The sequence below is a fragment of the Leopardus geoffroyi genome, chromosome D1, assembly GCF_018350155.1.
Source record: "Leopardus geoffroyi isolate Oge1 chromosome D1, O.geoffroyi_Oge1_pat1.0, whole genome shotgun sequence".
Taxonomy (NCBI): domain Eukaryota; kingdom Metazoa; phylum Chordata; class Mammalia; order Carnivora; family Felidae; genus Leopardus; species Leopardus geoffroyi.
Window position 1 is genome coordinate 43,404,557 of NC_059329.1, and position 16,446 is coordinate 43,421,002.

At 37.0% G+C, this 16,446-nt stretch overlaps 1 protein-coding gene across 3 annotated transcripts in view; it reads right to left on the reverse strand.

Annotated features, from left to right (window-relative positions):
- The window catches only part of FOLH1B (folate hydrolase 1B), a 68,030-nt gene extending 53,570 nt beyond the window's left edge, over nucleotides 1-14,460 (reverse strand). Inside the window, exons 1-4 of one of the 3 annotated variants that reach the window (XM_045483667.1) lie at nucleotides 14,085-14,460; nucleotides 11,576-11,684; nucleotides 7,343-7,529; nucleotides 90-191 (exon numbers count right to left, since the gene is read on the reverse strand). In XM_045483667.1, the coding sequence (XP_045339623.1) occupies nucleotides 90-191; nucleotides 7,343-7,529; nucleotides 11,576-11,684; nucleotides 14,085-14,202 (516 nt within the window). In that variant the 5' untranslated portion in view covers nucleotides 14,203-14,460. Of the gene's footprint in view, nucleotides 1-89; nucleotides 192-7,342; nucleotides 7,530-11,575; nucleotides 11,685-13,823; nucleotides 13,994-14,084 lie in introns of those variants that run through there. The other 2 variants (XM_045483666.1, XM_045483668.1) reach the window with 2 other exon arrangements.
- Nucleotides 14,461-16,446: the final 1,986 nt, after the last annotated feature.

Here is a 16,446-nt window from a genome sequence, read left to right on the forward strand (position 1 = left end):
ATATGAAAAATCTTATAACTGTTTAATTGTTGCCTGCATATATGAGGAATTCTGTTTGTTATTTTTATTTCATCATATTGCATTTTTACCTCTGGCATTCCCTGCGGGGAGAAGGCATTAAAAGGTGGCACAACGTCTGAAACATTTTCATATCCTGGAGGAGGTGGTTCAAATAATGATGTGTTAAAAATCTAGAAAAACAAAATACGATAATCAAAAGTAAATCAGGTAAAGTTTGATTGCTACAAGTCAAACACAAGGAAAAAATGTGTATAATTTTCCTTTTCAGTACAGGGTTAATCAATCCTTCAGTATTTTGCAAATACATATCAAATATCCAGCACTGTGCTAGAAGTTGTGAGGATTTCATCAGAAGAATAAACTATAGACCCATAGGGGCGCCTGGGTGGCGCAGTCGGTTAGGCATCCGACTTCAGCCAGGTCACGATCTCGCGGTCCATGAGTTCAAGCCCCGCGTCAGGCTCTGGGCTGATGGCTCAGAGCCTGGAGCCTGTTTCTGATTCTGTGTCTCCCTCTCTCTCTGCCCCTCCCCCGTTCATGCTCTGTCTCTCTCTGTCCCAAAAATAAATAAACGTTGAAAAAAAAAAATAAAAAAAAACAAAAAACAAAAAAACTATAGACCCAGAGAGGACCTATAAAGCACCAGGTTTGATTTAGGAGGAAATGTTAATACCCAAATAAAAAGTAGCATTGTATTATAAATTTAGTCCCTTATAACATTGCTAAGATGATTATTTAGCAATAAATTACCTACTAAATTCATTTCAATAAAAAAATACATTTCAAGAAGATCCATATCTAATAGTACCTAGACACACTGAACAACATTCACACTTGAACTAAAAATAAAGTATTATGTTTTTAAGCATATCATTGAATTGGGGGGGTGGGGAGGAGTAAGGAATACTCAGAAGACAAAAAAGTGGCACATTCCAGGATTTTCAGGATTCTCGGGAATCCTGAGAGGTTGCACTAAAGTTGAATCTAATGGAACCTGGGACCCCAAAAGAGGGGCACACGATGTTTAAAGAAAGTCTAGAGATGGTCCAAATAATAGAGTCTTACAAGAGACCCCTGCATAAAGCTGGGTCTCCAAAATACAACAACCTTCAGGATTGAAGATACACTAGAGATAAACCTGTTGGATGTATACATGAGGACTTGTAAAAGAAGAGAATAGAAAGAATGTGAAGGAGCTAAATTTGAATATATAATGACTAAGAATTTTCCAAACTGATAAAAACTATGAACTCTAGGATTCAGGCTGTCCAATGAATCCTGACCAAGCTAACTAAAAAATAATCTACATCCAGACCCATCATAGTTAAACTGTAATATTCAATATAATACTTAATGTTAAAAGTTGCAAAAGAGAGATTACACAAGATACCCAAACAGAATAAAAATTAGATTGGTAGCTGGTATCTCAATAACGTAATGCATAATGAATAAAACATCTTTCCTTTTGAAAATGAAATGAAAGACACATTTTCTACCAAAAAGTAACTGTTTGGAGCCAACAGACATTCACTGAAAACAAAGAAAACTTCTAAAGGTATCATTCAACAAAACAAAGCCTCTAAAAGAAGCTCTTATATGATTCAAAGATTGGTAAGCAAGTTATCGCAAATATATGGAAAAAATGAATAAATATGGACTGTATGTAATAATAAAAGCAAGTATTATTCAAGTTGAAAACAATAAGGTTGAATTAGAATTCTGGGTATAAATTGATAGTGCATAACCAAAGTGAAAGTATTCTAAGATGTTTGTATTGTAGAAATATTGATTGAATTATGACATTGTTAAGTAGGGATCAGATGTTTTAGTTTCCAAACTACTAAAAAATAAAACTAATAAGATCAACCACCCAAGACAAAAAAAAAAAAAAAGGGAAAAACAGTTAGAAATCATCATGACCTAGGACATTCCAGAAAGTTACAGACTTTATCTTAACATTTTTAGTATGTGCAAGTCTGTATAGTTTTAATCTCGTGGGAACCAGGGAGGTTTCTTTCTTTTTCTAATCCTTATGTTTGGAATGCTTCTCTTTGGTTATTTACTTATTTATTTTTAACAAAGCAGATGTACGGTGTGTGCTTGGGGCAGAAATGGAGCCATAATTTAAGGTTTTGCCGAGTCATTTTGATCTTAGTAAATGTTAAAGTACAGCTTCTCTGGGAGCCCAGAGACAGAGCTTACAAACATGAAGAGTTGAAAATTCCCTTTATTTTATCGCAACCATAAGTTGAATTATATATTCACTTCTATTTCTTTAAATCACAAGCTTATATTGCCTGTGTTTCAGATTCAGGTGTTCTCTATTGACATTGTGACAGCTCAGCTCTGTTTTTGTCCTTCTGTCCCACCTGCAAATGGTTTTGTACTATCACCATCTCCCAGTGTAGCTTAATTATTGTGACTATTCAGAGCAGAGCTGTGTGGTAAACTGTCAATTTTTGTTCTCCTGCACAACACACACAAGTTCCTCCTTCCACAGGCAACATATAAGACCAGTGTTCTATAGATTCTACCAGAAATGTTTTAAATATATAAACACATTATTTTATCTTTGTGTAGAGATAACATATGATATAGACTGAACTATATACTGCCTTTTTTTATGTCACAAAAGGTTAATAAAGATTTGTGGACCAAAATTATTTTGGTTATATTTAGAAAACATAATTTGAGGCTATATTAGTAAATTTTGGAAAGAGAACAATGCTCTCTGGTATATAATCTCCTTTTGATAAAGTCACCAAAAAAAGTTGTTTCCTTGACTTTAAAAAATGTCTCCCACTCAGGGACGCCTGGGTGGCTCAGTTGGTTAAGCATCTGAGTCCAGCTCAGGTCATGACCTCACGGTCTGGTCTGTGAGTTCGAGCCCTGAATCTGGCTCTGTGCCGACAGCTCAAAGCCTGGAGCCTGCTTCAGATTCTGTGTCTCCCTCTCTCTCTGCCCCTCCCCTGATCATGCTCTGTCTCTCTCTGTCTCAAAAATAAATTAAAAAACAATTTTTTTAAGTGTCTCCTACTTGTTAGAATAACTCATAAACGTGGTCTAAAATCCACTTATTTGGTGATGTTGTAAAACTGGAGATTATCATAAAGGCAAATTGAATGAAAACAACTTGAATACTCCACTGGCTGAAAGACTTGCTGATGTAATGACTGTGTTTCTATATGAATTTGTACTGTACTTTATACTACAGTTTCTTTTGTGATCTTGCCCAATGATTCAGATGAGTTTGTACCTTATGTAGCTCATGGAAAAATTATGGGCTATGTGGAGAATGTGGGGATTTTTGGAGGGTAGTGGTTGATTTGGCTTCATTTTAGATTGCCTCGGGAGAGGCAGATATTTGGTGCTCTAGTTAGTATAACGCAGGCCACTGTGTTAGTCAACACAGGTTCACTCCTGGTCTCCCATTACCCTTTGTTCCACTGCACTGGCCAGGACCTTAATTAAGTACAATGTTGAAAAGTGGTGACAGATATGCTTAACTTGAAGGGGGTGTTTTCAGTGTCTCACCATCAATTTTGGTAGTTACAGTGACCTTTATCAGGTAATGTCAACTAACTTCTTTTCCAAGTTTACTAAGAGTTTTTGTCAGGAATATATGTTTCATTGTGTTAAATATTTAGGGGGGGGGATGTCTTTTGAGATAAGTATATAAGTTTTTCTTTTTCATAATGATAATTATGTTATCTATCTATATATATATTTATTACACATTTGGCTAGTATTTTTGCAATGTCTTTGTTGGGTTATAATTTCTAGATTATACTTGCCTTAAAAATGAGTTGAATTTTTAATATTCTCTGAAATATTGTGTTGTACTGTATTTAAATGATCTTTACAAAAATGATCTTTCACTTTAATCTTTCACACTTAAAGGAAAACCAGTTGGTCTTGATGCTTTGAGTTGTGGGAATTTTTGAATTACGGATTTAATTTCTTTAATGTTCTAAAACTCTTTGGATTTTTAAAAGTGCATTCTTATGTCAATTTTCATGTTTTTTTCCATTTTGCATTTCATCTCAGCTATGAATTGTTGGCATACTTCTTCCTAGTACTTTTTTATCTTTTTGAATTTTGGCAACATCTAGAGATATGCCTCTTTTTACTCCTTATACTATTTATTTATGCATTCCTTGTATTTTTTTTTTTTCCTTATTGATCTTTGTCCTTTGGGGAACATAAGGGGTCAATCAGGTGGATTACCTCATTAGTGCTGACCAGGTAATTCCAAATTGACTAGTCAAAGGCTACATTCCTGGGAGAGGCTAAAACTGTACTAGGTTAGGTATTAAATCTTGGTTTGCTGAAGTGGGGCTTAGTACAATTAACTCCATTTTGGGCCTGTTGTATCTTTTCCTTTAACAGACAAAAATGAATTGAAACACTTATGTAGTAACCCTCTCTATCTCTTAATAAGGTTTTTGACTTTGCCCTAAAATTGACTACAAGATAGACAAGTTTTTTAAGTCAGTATTTGCTTGGTATTTCTTTTTGTTTTGTTACTTTCAAACTTGCTGTGATGTTACATTCAAGTCACTCCTTATAAAATAGTACACAGCTGATTTTATTTAGTCTGACATACTGTTTTTAACCAGTTTTTTCCTTTAAGTTTTTTTCTAATTACTTATATACAGCATTTAAAGCCCTTCTACCTTCTTATTATATGATTAATACTCTTCTTTTTTTCCCCTAATGCTGCTTTTGCTTTTGGCAAGATTGTGTATCCTGCACAGCTGTCTTAACCTGGGCTCAAATAAAACTCTTTTCCTTTTCCTTTAAAAGTTTTAAAAGGTTTGTTTATTTTGTGTCGACTGTTGAATAGCAACTGCTTCAGGAAAGGGACATAGGGAGGAAGCAAGGCACTTGGAGAAGTCTGTGACTCTTCGTTCAGGTGTACTTGGATGAAAATAAAAAGGAAGATGAACCAATGATATAGCTTTTAAAAAATTAGGAAGCTTTAGGCAGTGTGATATTGTGATTTACAATAAATACGTATTTGATCCTCTTTCCTTTTCTGGCACTGAGCTCCTAAAACCTCCTAAAAGGAATTTCCTGATGAGAGCAACAAAGGATCTATTGTTAGGCTAACGAGGTAACTTTTGACCCCACCTAAGGATGGGGTCAGGTGGGTCAGGAGAACCAACTTTGTGATTAGAGCCTTGGGACTTTCCGTCCCATTGCCCACCTCCCACCAGGGAAGGGAGAGGACCTGGAAGTTGGATCAACCACAAATAGCCAAGATTTAATCATCACACCTATGTAATGAAGCCCATAAAAACTCAAAGGACAGGGTTCGAGAGCTTCTGGGTTGGTGAACACATGGGAGTGTGGGGAGACTGGCACTCCTAGAGAAGGCATGAAAGTTCTGTGCTCTTTCCCACATACTGTGCTCTATGCATCTCTTCATCTGGCTACTGCTTCATGTCATTTACTGTCCTTTGTACTAACTCAGTAATCTAAAATGTAAAATGTTTTTATAAATGTTGATTCACTCTAGCAAATTAATCAGACCTGAGGAGGGGATCATGGGAACCTCTGATTTCTCCCAATCTGTCAGAAGTACAGGTAACAACCTGCTTACACTTGGCACCCTGAGTTGGAGGGAGCCTTTGGAACTCCCAGTCTATAGCCAGTAGGTAGGTCAGAAACACAAGTAACAACCCAAGCTTTCAAGTGGCATCCTGAATGAGTGTGGAAGGGGACATTTTTAGAAGATTGACTTCTTACCTATGGAATCTGACACAATCCCCAGGTAAACAGTGTCAGAATTGAATCGAATTCTAGAACAACCCAACTGGTGTCTGAAAATTGCTTATTGAATGCGTGGGGAACACACTCGCCATCTCAGTAGAAATTGGTCTAGGAACCCAAATGAGAGAGCTGACACAATTCAAGAAAATCTCTGAAATGAAATTTCTACATGATACCTTTATGTTATGTGACAGGCTTGAAGAATTTAATAAATGCTTATAATAGCAAAAACAAATAATGAAATGGAATAATAAAAGCAAAGAAGGAAAAAAGAACTGCAAGTTTGCTATTTTCCTCATTGTATATAGATAATCCCAAATTTGACAGATCAAGACAAAGGTTTAAGTATATGTATATATTTTTTAACATAATATTTTATTTTATCATTAAACAATTTCCCTAAACACACTTTTATAGACTGCTTAGTACTTGATTATATATAGATAGATATGACACCTTATTTAACAAATGTTATGGGACCATATGCTGTACACTGATATTCTACACACCTTTTTTAAAAATACTTTTTAAATTTTGAGATTAATATTTTAAAAAGATAAACTATTAACTAGTATAATTTTAAAAAGTAGCTAATATGGAAAATTTTGAATCATGTTAGGAAATTTAGCATGGGATTACATGACTGGCTACAAAACTAACAGCATATTAGCCATTAAAAGATTGATTCATTAGTTGATAGAAGGTGATTGACCTATTATGAAATTTTTTTAAATCTATACATATTTAAATCACATGACATTTTCAGTTCACTGATCAAGCTGGACATATTTAGAAGGCCCCGCTAACAAAAGGGCTGAAGGAAAATATCTAGATTAAAAGAGGTTATTTTAGTTAAGATATAGTAGCTTTAAAACTAAGGTATGCTAAATAGGATTAAAGGTATGAGTTTTACTTTATAAGCCTTCATATTGAATATATATCACGATGAGATATACCTCAGTTACTTGTATTATCTCTTCTTTCTCAAGTATGTACCCTAACTTGCAAACAAGATTGTATATTCTTTAGATATCCTTCTACAGACTTGCCATCCAAACTCTTCTCCTTCAAATGCCACATCCAAGTTCTGGGCACAGAGCTGAACACATGATCCTAGGAGACATATCATTAAATACCAGTAAAAACCTAATGACTCAAACTGTACACCAGGTGTCCTGAGTTTCCTGATAGCCCCAAACTTATCCAGTTTCTTTTACAGTCTGAACCTATCAAAAATGTGTTTATTTTAGTTGCTTGGAAGTACTAATATATTACTATATAGTAGTATGCAATACTAAAAAAACAGGAAATACAACTGTCATCAAGCATTAATTTCTCATAATTTTTCCAACACCACATTAAATTCAAACATCATAGGAAAATAGCTGATACTGGTAATGAGATATGAAAAACATTCACAAGTTTCAATAATATTAATTTCTATCAATAATTAGAGATGGTATAGGGCCATTCTTTCATAAAAGGTACTTGAAAAAAATAGAGATGAGGGTAGTTTCTTATCTCTCCCTTTTTTTTTTTTTTTTACCTCATTTCCGTCTTCATCAATTATTGAGATGTAGTTGGGATGAGTCTTATTTGGATAGGACAACAGGACATCATAATGGGCTAACTCAACAGAATCCAGGCCAAATTCTTTCCACTGGGATTCAATTTGCTTTGCAAGCTGAAAGTTTTGTTCTGTTCCTGCTAAATGTGGCATCCGTGTAAAATTACTGGTGAACAAAAATTGAAAGTGGTTAGAAATTAATGTTTAGTCAGCCAGCATCCCAAATGAACAACCAGGTAAGGCAGATTTACATCTAAAAATTGCTTTGAAATGTGATACGTTAAAAAAAAACAAAGCAGCACTATTATTGCATCAAATAGATCCTCAAAGTGTATTTTGAAGGTTTCATTCTGTAATTTGTACTCATTCAAGGAAAAACTGGAGAAACTGATCTTTGTAGAGAATCGTTATGTGCGATCCTTTGGACGTGTCCCCATAGAGTAAATGAGGAAAGTATCATATCTTTCCTTAAGACTCATGCATCTTATAACTTTTATGGAATTATTTCTTTATTTCACTGTGTAAAATAGATTTGGGAGGTAAAAATTATTTTCCTACAAAATACCAAGCTGTGACGTGCCAAGAATGATTGATAATCACATTTATTTTTAAAGACTGAAAGTTAGAGCCAAGTGAGAAACCTTTTGATTAGCAACCTGTATAAAGTACCTTCATTAAGGAATAATCTAAAAATATTTACACAAGTTCAGACTGAATCTCTTGTACTCCATTCATCATGCATAGTAATACACTTAAAAATCAATGATGATAATTAGCCTGACCAGGAATATCTTTAATTAGTAAACTATGCAGCCAAAATTTTAGCCACCAAAAATATTGTCATGAGTTTATTAATCTCTCGTTTAATATATCTATAGAGTGGTGCTTTTTGTTTAAATTTTTCTTTTGTGGAAATGTGTTGTTTCTCTGAAAATTCAGCTCATTTGTACTTTCATCTTAAACCACTTAAAGGAAAAAAAAATCCATATGACAATGCATCACGTATCATAAAAAGATATTTATTTCTAGATCATGAACTTCTTGAGCTTCATGAACTTCCGGTTCTGAATATGTAGGTTTTCCTAAAATTAGCACATGTCCATCCGTATAGTGAGTTAAAAAAAAAAAAAAACTAATAAATAGGCTACATGGCTATGTTACTTAATTTTACTTAATACAAATACTTAATTTTACTGTGTATCTGAATTTTTGACTGAAAAATCAACTGCCAAGAATAACTTCCAATTTTTTTTTAAAAAATGGAGTTTTTGTTAATTTTTATAACTCCATTAAAATAATTTAAGTTATGTTTACAAAGATGGTATTAAAATCCTCATTCAAAAAATGTTTAAGGGCTTAACACCCTAGGGGCCAAAGGTGGGCTGCCCCAAGATGGGCCATTTTGGCATGAAGATTATTCTGAGCTGAAGGCAATCAAGACCCTACAAGCTCAAAAGAAAGTTTTGTCCCTCCCTTAACAACACAGGAGAATCGAAACTGGTGGTCTTTCCCCGAATAAGGGTTACTAGCAGAGATAAATTTGATCTGAGTGACCCCTCTGTATAGGCAGGGCACACATCTATTACCAAACATCTGTTTTTCTCATTGCCCTGTGAAGCACATTTCTTTCACCTGAAGTCTCAGACCCCTGCCCACTTCTTAGTTCAGGGTGACATGTATACTCATTTTGCCCTGTTTTGGAATTTCCATGTCTGTGTGGAATCCCTGTACATATGCTATTAAATTTGATTTCCTCCTGTTAATCTGTTTGTGTCAATTTGATTCTTAGTCCTGGTAGAAGGACCTTGAAGGGCACAGGTCATTCTTGCTCCCATACAACCTCTTACACAAAGTTTCTAATGCGTATTTACAAAATGTAGTAACAGAAATACACAATCTTAACAGGCAGCTGAGGTGTCTCTATATCCCTTCAACGTATACCTGCAGAGAAAAGAGAAAAAGAGCCAGCATGGTGCTATTTTTTTCTACATTACACAGATGGCAAACTGTAACATAAGTAAAATGGATGCAGATTATGCATATTTTCTGAAGTCACAGTGATAACTCTGTCCCTACATCTAAGAAATGGGGTGTCTGGCTGGCTCCATCAGTAGAGCATGTGACTCTTAATATCGGCATCCTGAGTTCGAGCCCCATGTTGAGGGTAGAGTTTACACACAAAAAAATGTTTTTTAAAAAGAAAAAAGAACAGTTGCCAATGGGGAGTCTTGAACCTGCTCTCCCCACCACCAAGAAAGAGGGAGGGAGGGAGGGAGGGAGGGAGGGAGGAGGATGGATTATTATCAGACCTGGCTATTATGAGTGAAATTCCTTGGAACGGTTTTGTCATTACCAACTAGGATACTACACTGTGCTACAAGCAGGGCTAGAACCCACTCATTTGGAGCAAAGCAGATCCTAATGAAGAGTGGGAAAAAATCCATTTCCAATGATAAATAAATTAACTGGCATAAAATCCTACAAGGAGTGTATTTGAGGTTTTGCCACTAAATTGTGTAATCCTGGCTAAATCTTCATTTTCTCATCTGTATATGGGGAGAATATTGTTCCCTCACTACTTTCCAAAGATCTGTGGCTCAGTTAGGTAACTGATATTAAACTTTAGCTCTTAATTTTTATTATTTTAATCCATTAAGAGGTGTGTTGCAAGTAAGTTGTTGATCCAACTAAAATATCAAGTTTTAATCTCTTTCTTTTGTGCTAATGGTGAAACTCCTTGAGTTGCAAACAGAGGAGCTTGGTCAGGGTCAAGGAGGAATAATTAAGAAACTGCTTCCATTTTATTCAGTGTCCAGAGAGAGAAATTAAAGCATTCATTTTTCTTCTTTGCTGGTCAGTCTATGTCACAGGTTAGGAAAGGAAGAAGGAAGCAGCAGTGACAGCAGCTCTGTCTAGAAAGGAGATTGTATTTTGCCGGACCTCCACTTTTATTGTATCTATTATACATAATTATAGTGAAGTAAGTCCAAGAGTCAGAGGAGGAATTTCCACAAAATTTAAGCTTCAGGGTCTCTCACTTAAAATGGCCCTTCCAAACACCTGGAAGGTGCCCTAGCGAATGTTTATTTATGGCTTTAATTCTATTGTAATTAAAACAGACATATGTATGTAGGATCATGTGTGCACACCTATGCTTATTATATGTGTACACGTAAATATATGTGTATATATACATAACTTCCCTTTATATAAAATCGTAACCTTTATCCACTAAAGAATCCTTCAATCACTAATAGGGACTTCAAGTATTCTGCTTTGAAAAACCTAAGTGTTCTAATCAATTACATACAATCATCCCACACAAGTGTTTTATTTTTAGTTGCTTTGCAAATACTCTTTAAGTTTACTCATTTACATCTTTTGCTTTACACTACAGATAGCTATTTCGGGAACTAGGGAGCTAGTTTGCAAACCCTGTCACATATATGCTCTCTAATCATCCTTGTCACAACAATATCATGGTCCCCACTTTATAGAGGTGGAAATGCGAACTCAGGAAAGTTAAGTATTCACCCCTAGTGATTTTACTGCCAATAGGCAAAGATGGAATTTAAACTCAAGTATATCCAAGTCCAAAATCCAGATTTATTCTTTTGACTAGAATATAATGTCTTTTAAAACAGCAGTCAGCAAACTATGTTCCCCCGACCAGATCCAGTTAACTTGTTTCTGTATACTCCACAAGCTAAAAATGGCTATTATATTTTAAATAGGTAGTGTATGTGTGTGTGTCTATATATATATATATATATATATATATATATATATATATATATATACATGTGTGTGTATATATATATGTGTGTGTATATATATATGTATATATATAGTGACCTTTAAATTATATGACATTCAAATTATAGTGCCCATAAATAAAGTTTTATTGAAACTGCCATTCTTATTTATGTATTTTCAATGGCTGCTTCTTGCTACAATAGCAGAGCAGAGTAGTTGTGACAGGGGCTGGTCCTTCACAGACAAGTTTGCTAGGTCCTCCTCAAAAATGGCTCTTGTGATACAGTTTAGCTTAAAGTATAATCCTCTCTAGATGAAATATGATACAAGATTTTCAACAAATAAAACTTCTTTTAAAAACTCAGCTCCTATATATGAAATATTGGATCAATATTTCCAAACAGAATAACAATTTTCCAACAAATTATCCATATAAACTCTCAAGTATATGCTTACTATAAGAACCTCTTGATGTTCTCAGCTTTCAATTCATCCAAAAATGCCTTCTTCACATTAGGCTGCGGAACAATCTTAGTAGGTTCACTGGAGGATTTTATAAACCATCCTGTAAAATATATGCAAATATAGGAATGAGACATGAGCTCATTGACAGGACCTACTTTTCCTCATTACTGTATCTATCATGTAAAACACAAATTATCAATGACATCCAGTCTTCTGGAGTGTAATTTCTCTTGCCCACTTCCACTGGAAAATAATCATGCAAACACTTTGAAAATACAGATCAGTCACAACGTATTTTTTAATACAATTTCAATGACGAGTATTGCTGTTATTCTTTAAAGAATGTTTTATAAGAAAAGGACTACTAAAATATGTTTCAACTAAGGGGGATAAAGAAAATCTCTTAAAGGTTAAGAAAAAAGGAGATCCACCTACTTTCTTCTGAAACCTTCTATTTCCAGTGACTGCCCCTGTGCTGAGAATAAGCACTTAGTAAATGTTTATAATGAATTAATTATGAATCTATTTCAAGTACATAAATTATTTTAGTGAAGGAAACTCAGACTTGTCATTTGTTCTGTTTCCCAAACTCAAACAAAATGTATTGAGAGTCTGTGTTTCCAGTTGAAGCAGGCTGGAGACGTTGGACTTTAGAAAGCTACAAGGAAACTACAGTTTAGTTTTCCCAATGGCTTTGCAAGATGCCCACTGCTGAGGGAAATGGGGTATCTTTACAGAGTTTATTTGGAAAAATGATATGATCTTGTCATAAAATGGTTACCAAAATCACCCACCCAGCTTTCTTGGAACTTTCCAGTTACAAATCATATACATACATACACACACCCATATATACATACTGAAATAAATGGTTGGCATCAAATGGAAATTTAATTCCACCGGTACATAAAACAAAAGGACTTGGGTTAGAGTGTGGAATCAGGGAAGTATTCATTGGGGATGAAATGCTTGAATTGAGAGCTGAAAAAAATGAACAAAATGAAGAGGTGGGAGGCCTGTGGGAGAGTGGAGAGCAGAGAATCTTAGGGTAAAAATTAACAAGTCCTAATAAAGAACCTATTCGGGGGACGCCTGGGTGGCTCGGTCGGTTATGTGTCCAACTTTGGCTCAGGTCATGTTCTCACGGTTCGTGAGTTTGAGCCCTGCATGGGGATCTGTGTTGACAGCTCAGAGCCCTGAGCCTGCCTCAGATTGTGTCTGCCTCTCTCTCTCAAAAATGAATAAACGTTAAAAAAAAAAAAAAAAAAGAAAAAAAAAGAACCTATTTGGTGTCAGCCACTGAGCAGTGTACACGGAAGGGGCTGTGGGCAACAGTAGGAAGAATAAGACTGCCACCATGAAATGCAGTTTTTAATCCCTGTGCCAGCCTTACCAACTCTATTTCCCAACTCTATTTTACAGCTGAGACCATTGAAACTCAACTTGAACTGTGTCCTAATTACTGAGCGCCTATCTCATGCAAACCCCACAACAACCCTGGGGGTGGGGGTGGTTACTAACATCCATACGTTAGTTATAAGCAGAGTGAAGCTCAGAAGTCTTAGTCACCCCAGAAGTCACACAGCAAGCCAAAAAGAGTGCTGGATTGAGCCAAAGTTGCTGGTCTATGCCTGGTCTTCTTAATCCCAGGAGAATCCAGAATTCAGAGCAGGGGTGAACGACATAGGCTAGACCTGTGCACCAACATCCAATGAGAAGCATCTCCTCACCAAGAAGGCACTAAGGAAAGTGCCAACGCCCCAATACTGGGCTAGAGGGTTCTGGTGCTACTTCATTTGCTATTCCGAATAAATTCCAGAAATTCTCCTCATCATAAAGATTGGAAAACGGAGGCGAAGAGAGACATGGTGAACTGTTCAAAGCCACGAAGAAGTAACAGACTCCAAATGAAAATGTAAGAGTCTGAGCTGGTCTGTGCTGCCCCTAGTTTTTATGGAAGTTGGGCTAAGTCTGCGAATCGGTACCTACAGGTACAGGCAAAGATCTGTTCAGAGCGCTGGCAGTAACAGCCAGTTCCCACGTGTTCCCCTAATTACGTAACTCGCAAGGACAACGGTATGAGGACGGAAAAGGGTCCCGTGCAGCAATGCCCGGACGTTTACCTACTGTATACATGAAGCAGCCCGGGCAACACTAAAGAGTCCCTGCCTGAAAAGCTCCCTGGACGACCTGGTTCAGCTGCCGCCGCTGACCTGCGGGAGTACGTCCTAAGACTTACCAATTGCTCACAGGGCTCGAGCGGGTGGGACCTGCTGAAGTCCAGTTTCATGGGCTCTGCGCTCCACTCCTTACCCGGGGTGACTGTCCAGAACCCAACCCAGGCCCCCCCCCCCAGCTGACTTGCGGGGGCCGGTCCCCACTTTCCGCCCCCTGGAGGGGAACGCGCCACAGGACCGCGCTCGGCGGGCGGCCCGCGAGTCCCGGGAACCGCGGGGCTGCGCAGTAGGCTCCGGCGCGCGCGAGTCCAGCCCGCCCGTACCGAAGAGGAAGCCGACGATCAAGAGGCCGGCGGCCAGCGCCAGCGCCCCGACGCACAGCCAGCGCGGGCGGCGCCATGCCGCAAAGCTCGAGTCGGCTTCGTGAAGGGGATTCCACATCTCCGCGCGGGCGGCGGGGCCTCCCCAGACCTGCGCCTCTGCTGTGGTCCCGCTGCAGCCTCGCGGCGGGACGGAGGACTCCTCGGGCCAGGGAGCGCCTGCGGGCTACTGCAGGCTGGCTCCGGTAGCTGTCCGGGGCTCCGGTTTCCCCGCCCCAAAGCAGCGCTATCTCACTCCGAGCCAATCAGCTCCCTGAGTTTTTGCAAAGTGCCAACACCCGCAGTCCAGCCACGTGAAGCTGAACAGTTATGACTTGTGAACTTTTCTGTACGCCTATATACAGTAATTAAAACCTTCCTTAAAAAGATAAAGGCAGAGCAGCATCGCATTTTGTATTTCTTAAAGTATCTTGTGTGTATGCATAGAAAAATGTGAGGGTAGGGTTTGGACCGAAATGTTTACGGTATTTACCTCTGGAGGGTGGTAACAGTGAGGGAAGGGAGAGAAGAGGGTAAGAGATGTACTTGAGTTTCTTATTTCCTATACTTCTATGTACATTTCTTTAAATACTAAGCAAGTTTTATTTAGTAATAAAAATTAACAGGAAAAAAACCCCTGCATTTTATTTAAATATTACAAATGTGGTTTTTCTTAAAGTATAAGAAGCTGTTTTCTTCTATGGGAAAGGTATTCTGCTCTTTTTCGTTTTGTTTCGTATGAATTTATATATAATACTGTATGCCTATATTTTTTAAATTTATTTGTTTTACTCAGGAATGAAGATTTTCATATCAATACATAGATTATATCCTTTACTGTTTTTAGTAACTTTATAATATTTTAAAGAATAGGTGTGAAAATGCAATTTTTATTCTAAGCATACCAAAGATTTCTATGTGTATCTGATTCACATAAGAATTAAATATATTGAGGGGCGCCTGGGTGGCTCAATTGGTTAAGTGTCAAACTCCTGATTTCAGCTCAGGTCATGGTCTCATAGGTTGTGAGATCAAGCCTGGCCTGGGGCTCTGTGCTGACAGTGCAGAGCCTGCTTGGGATTCTCTCTCACACGTGCGCTCTCATGCTCTCTCTAAAAATAAATAAAAAAAATTTAAAGAAGAATTAAATACTTTGCATTCAAGCTGAAATTTGTTCTGGAAAATAGCACCACAACTTTTGTCATGAATAACCTTTTAAGAAGAAAGACTGGCCCTTAAAGAACTTGAATAAGGAGAAAGCTGCTTCTGGACACATAAAGCAGAAAGGGCTTTTTTATTCCATTCATAGCAAAATAACCAGAGAATGTCAGTGATTTCTATGTGAGAAGAAGCAAGGTAATTGTGATTTGTATGGAGTAAAGTGAAAACTTATTGAGAATTGTTTGGAATATAAAGGTAAGAATGAAGCTGATTGGGGAAAATGTTGGCAAAGGTGGCAGTTTTGAAGGTCTATAATGGGAATTCTGAGAGAAATATTAAGACCTAAACTGAAGGGAATTGAGTTAGCATGTGTCTAAAGAAAGGTCTTCAAAGTTCTTGACAGAATATATGGGAGAGGAAACCGAAAATCCAATTAAAATGCCGTATTATTGAGAGAGAGGAGGAATATGGAATGGAGAGATACTACACTGTTTATATCAAACTAGAAACTAAAAGCTAAAATCTTTGTTTTGTTTTAAATAATTGGAACTCTTGTGCACTGTTGGTGGGAATGCAAAATGGTGCGGCCACTATGGAAAATAGTATGGAGGTTCTTCAAAAATTAAAAAAAAACTACCATATAATCCAGTAAAATTGAAAGCAGTGTATCAAGGAGATATTAGCACTGCAATGTTCATAGCCAGGATGTGGAAACAACCTAAATGTCCACCAATCAATGAAGGGATTAAAAAAAATGTGGTATATACATACAGTGGGATATATTCAGCCTTGAAAAAGAAGGAAATACTGCAATATGTGACAACATTAATGAACATTGTACTAAGTGAAATAGCCAGTCACAGAAGGGAAAATGCTGCATGTTTCCACTTATATCATGTCTAAAATAGTCAAACTCAAAGAAGCAAAGAATAGAACAGTGGTTGCCAAGGAGTTGCTAATCAAGGGCTATAAAATTTCAGTTATGCAAGATGAAAAAGTTCTGGAGATATGGTGCACAAAATTGTACCTATAGATAATATTGTGCAGTATCGATGACACTACTGTTTTGCACACTTAAAAATCTGTTAAAAGGGGACCAAGATATGGAAGCCACCCAAGTGTCCATCAACTAATGAATGGATAAAGAAGAGGTGGAATACATATA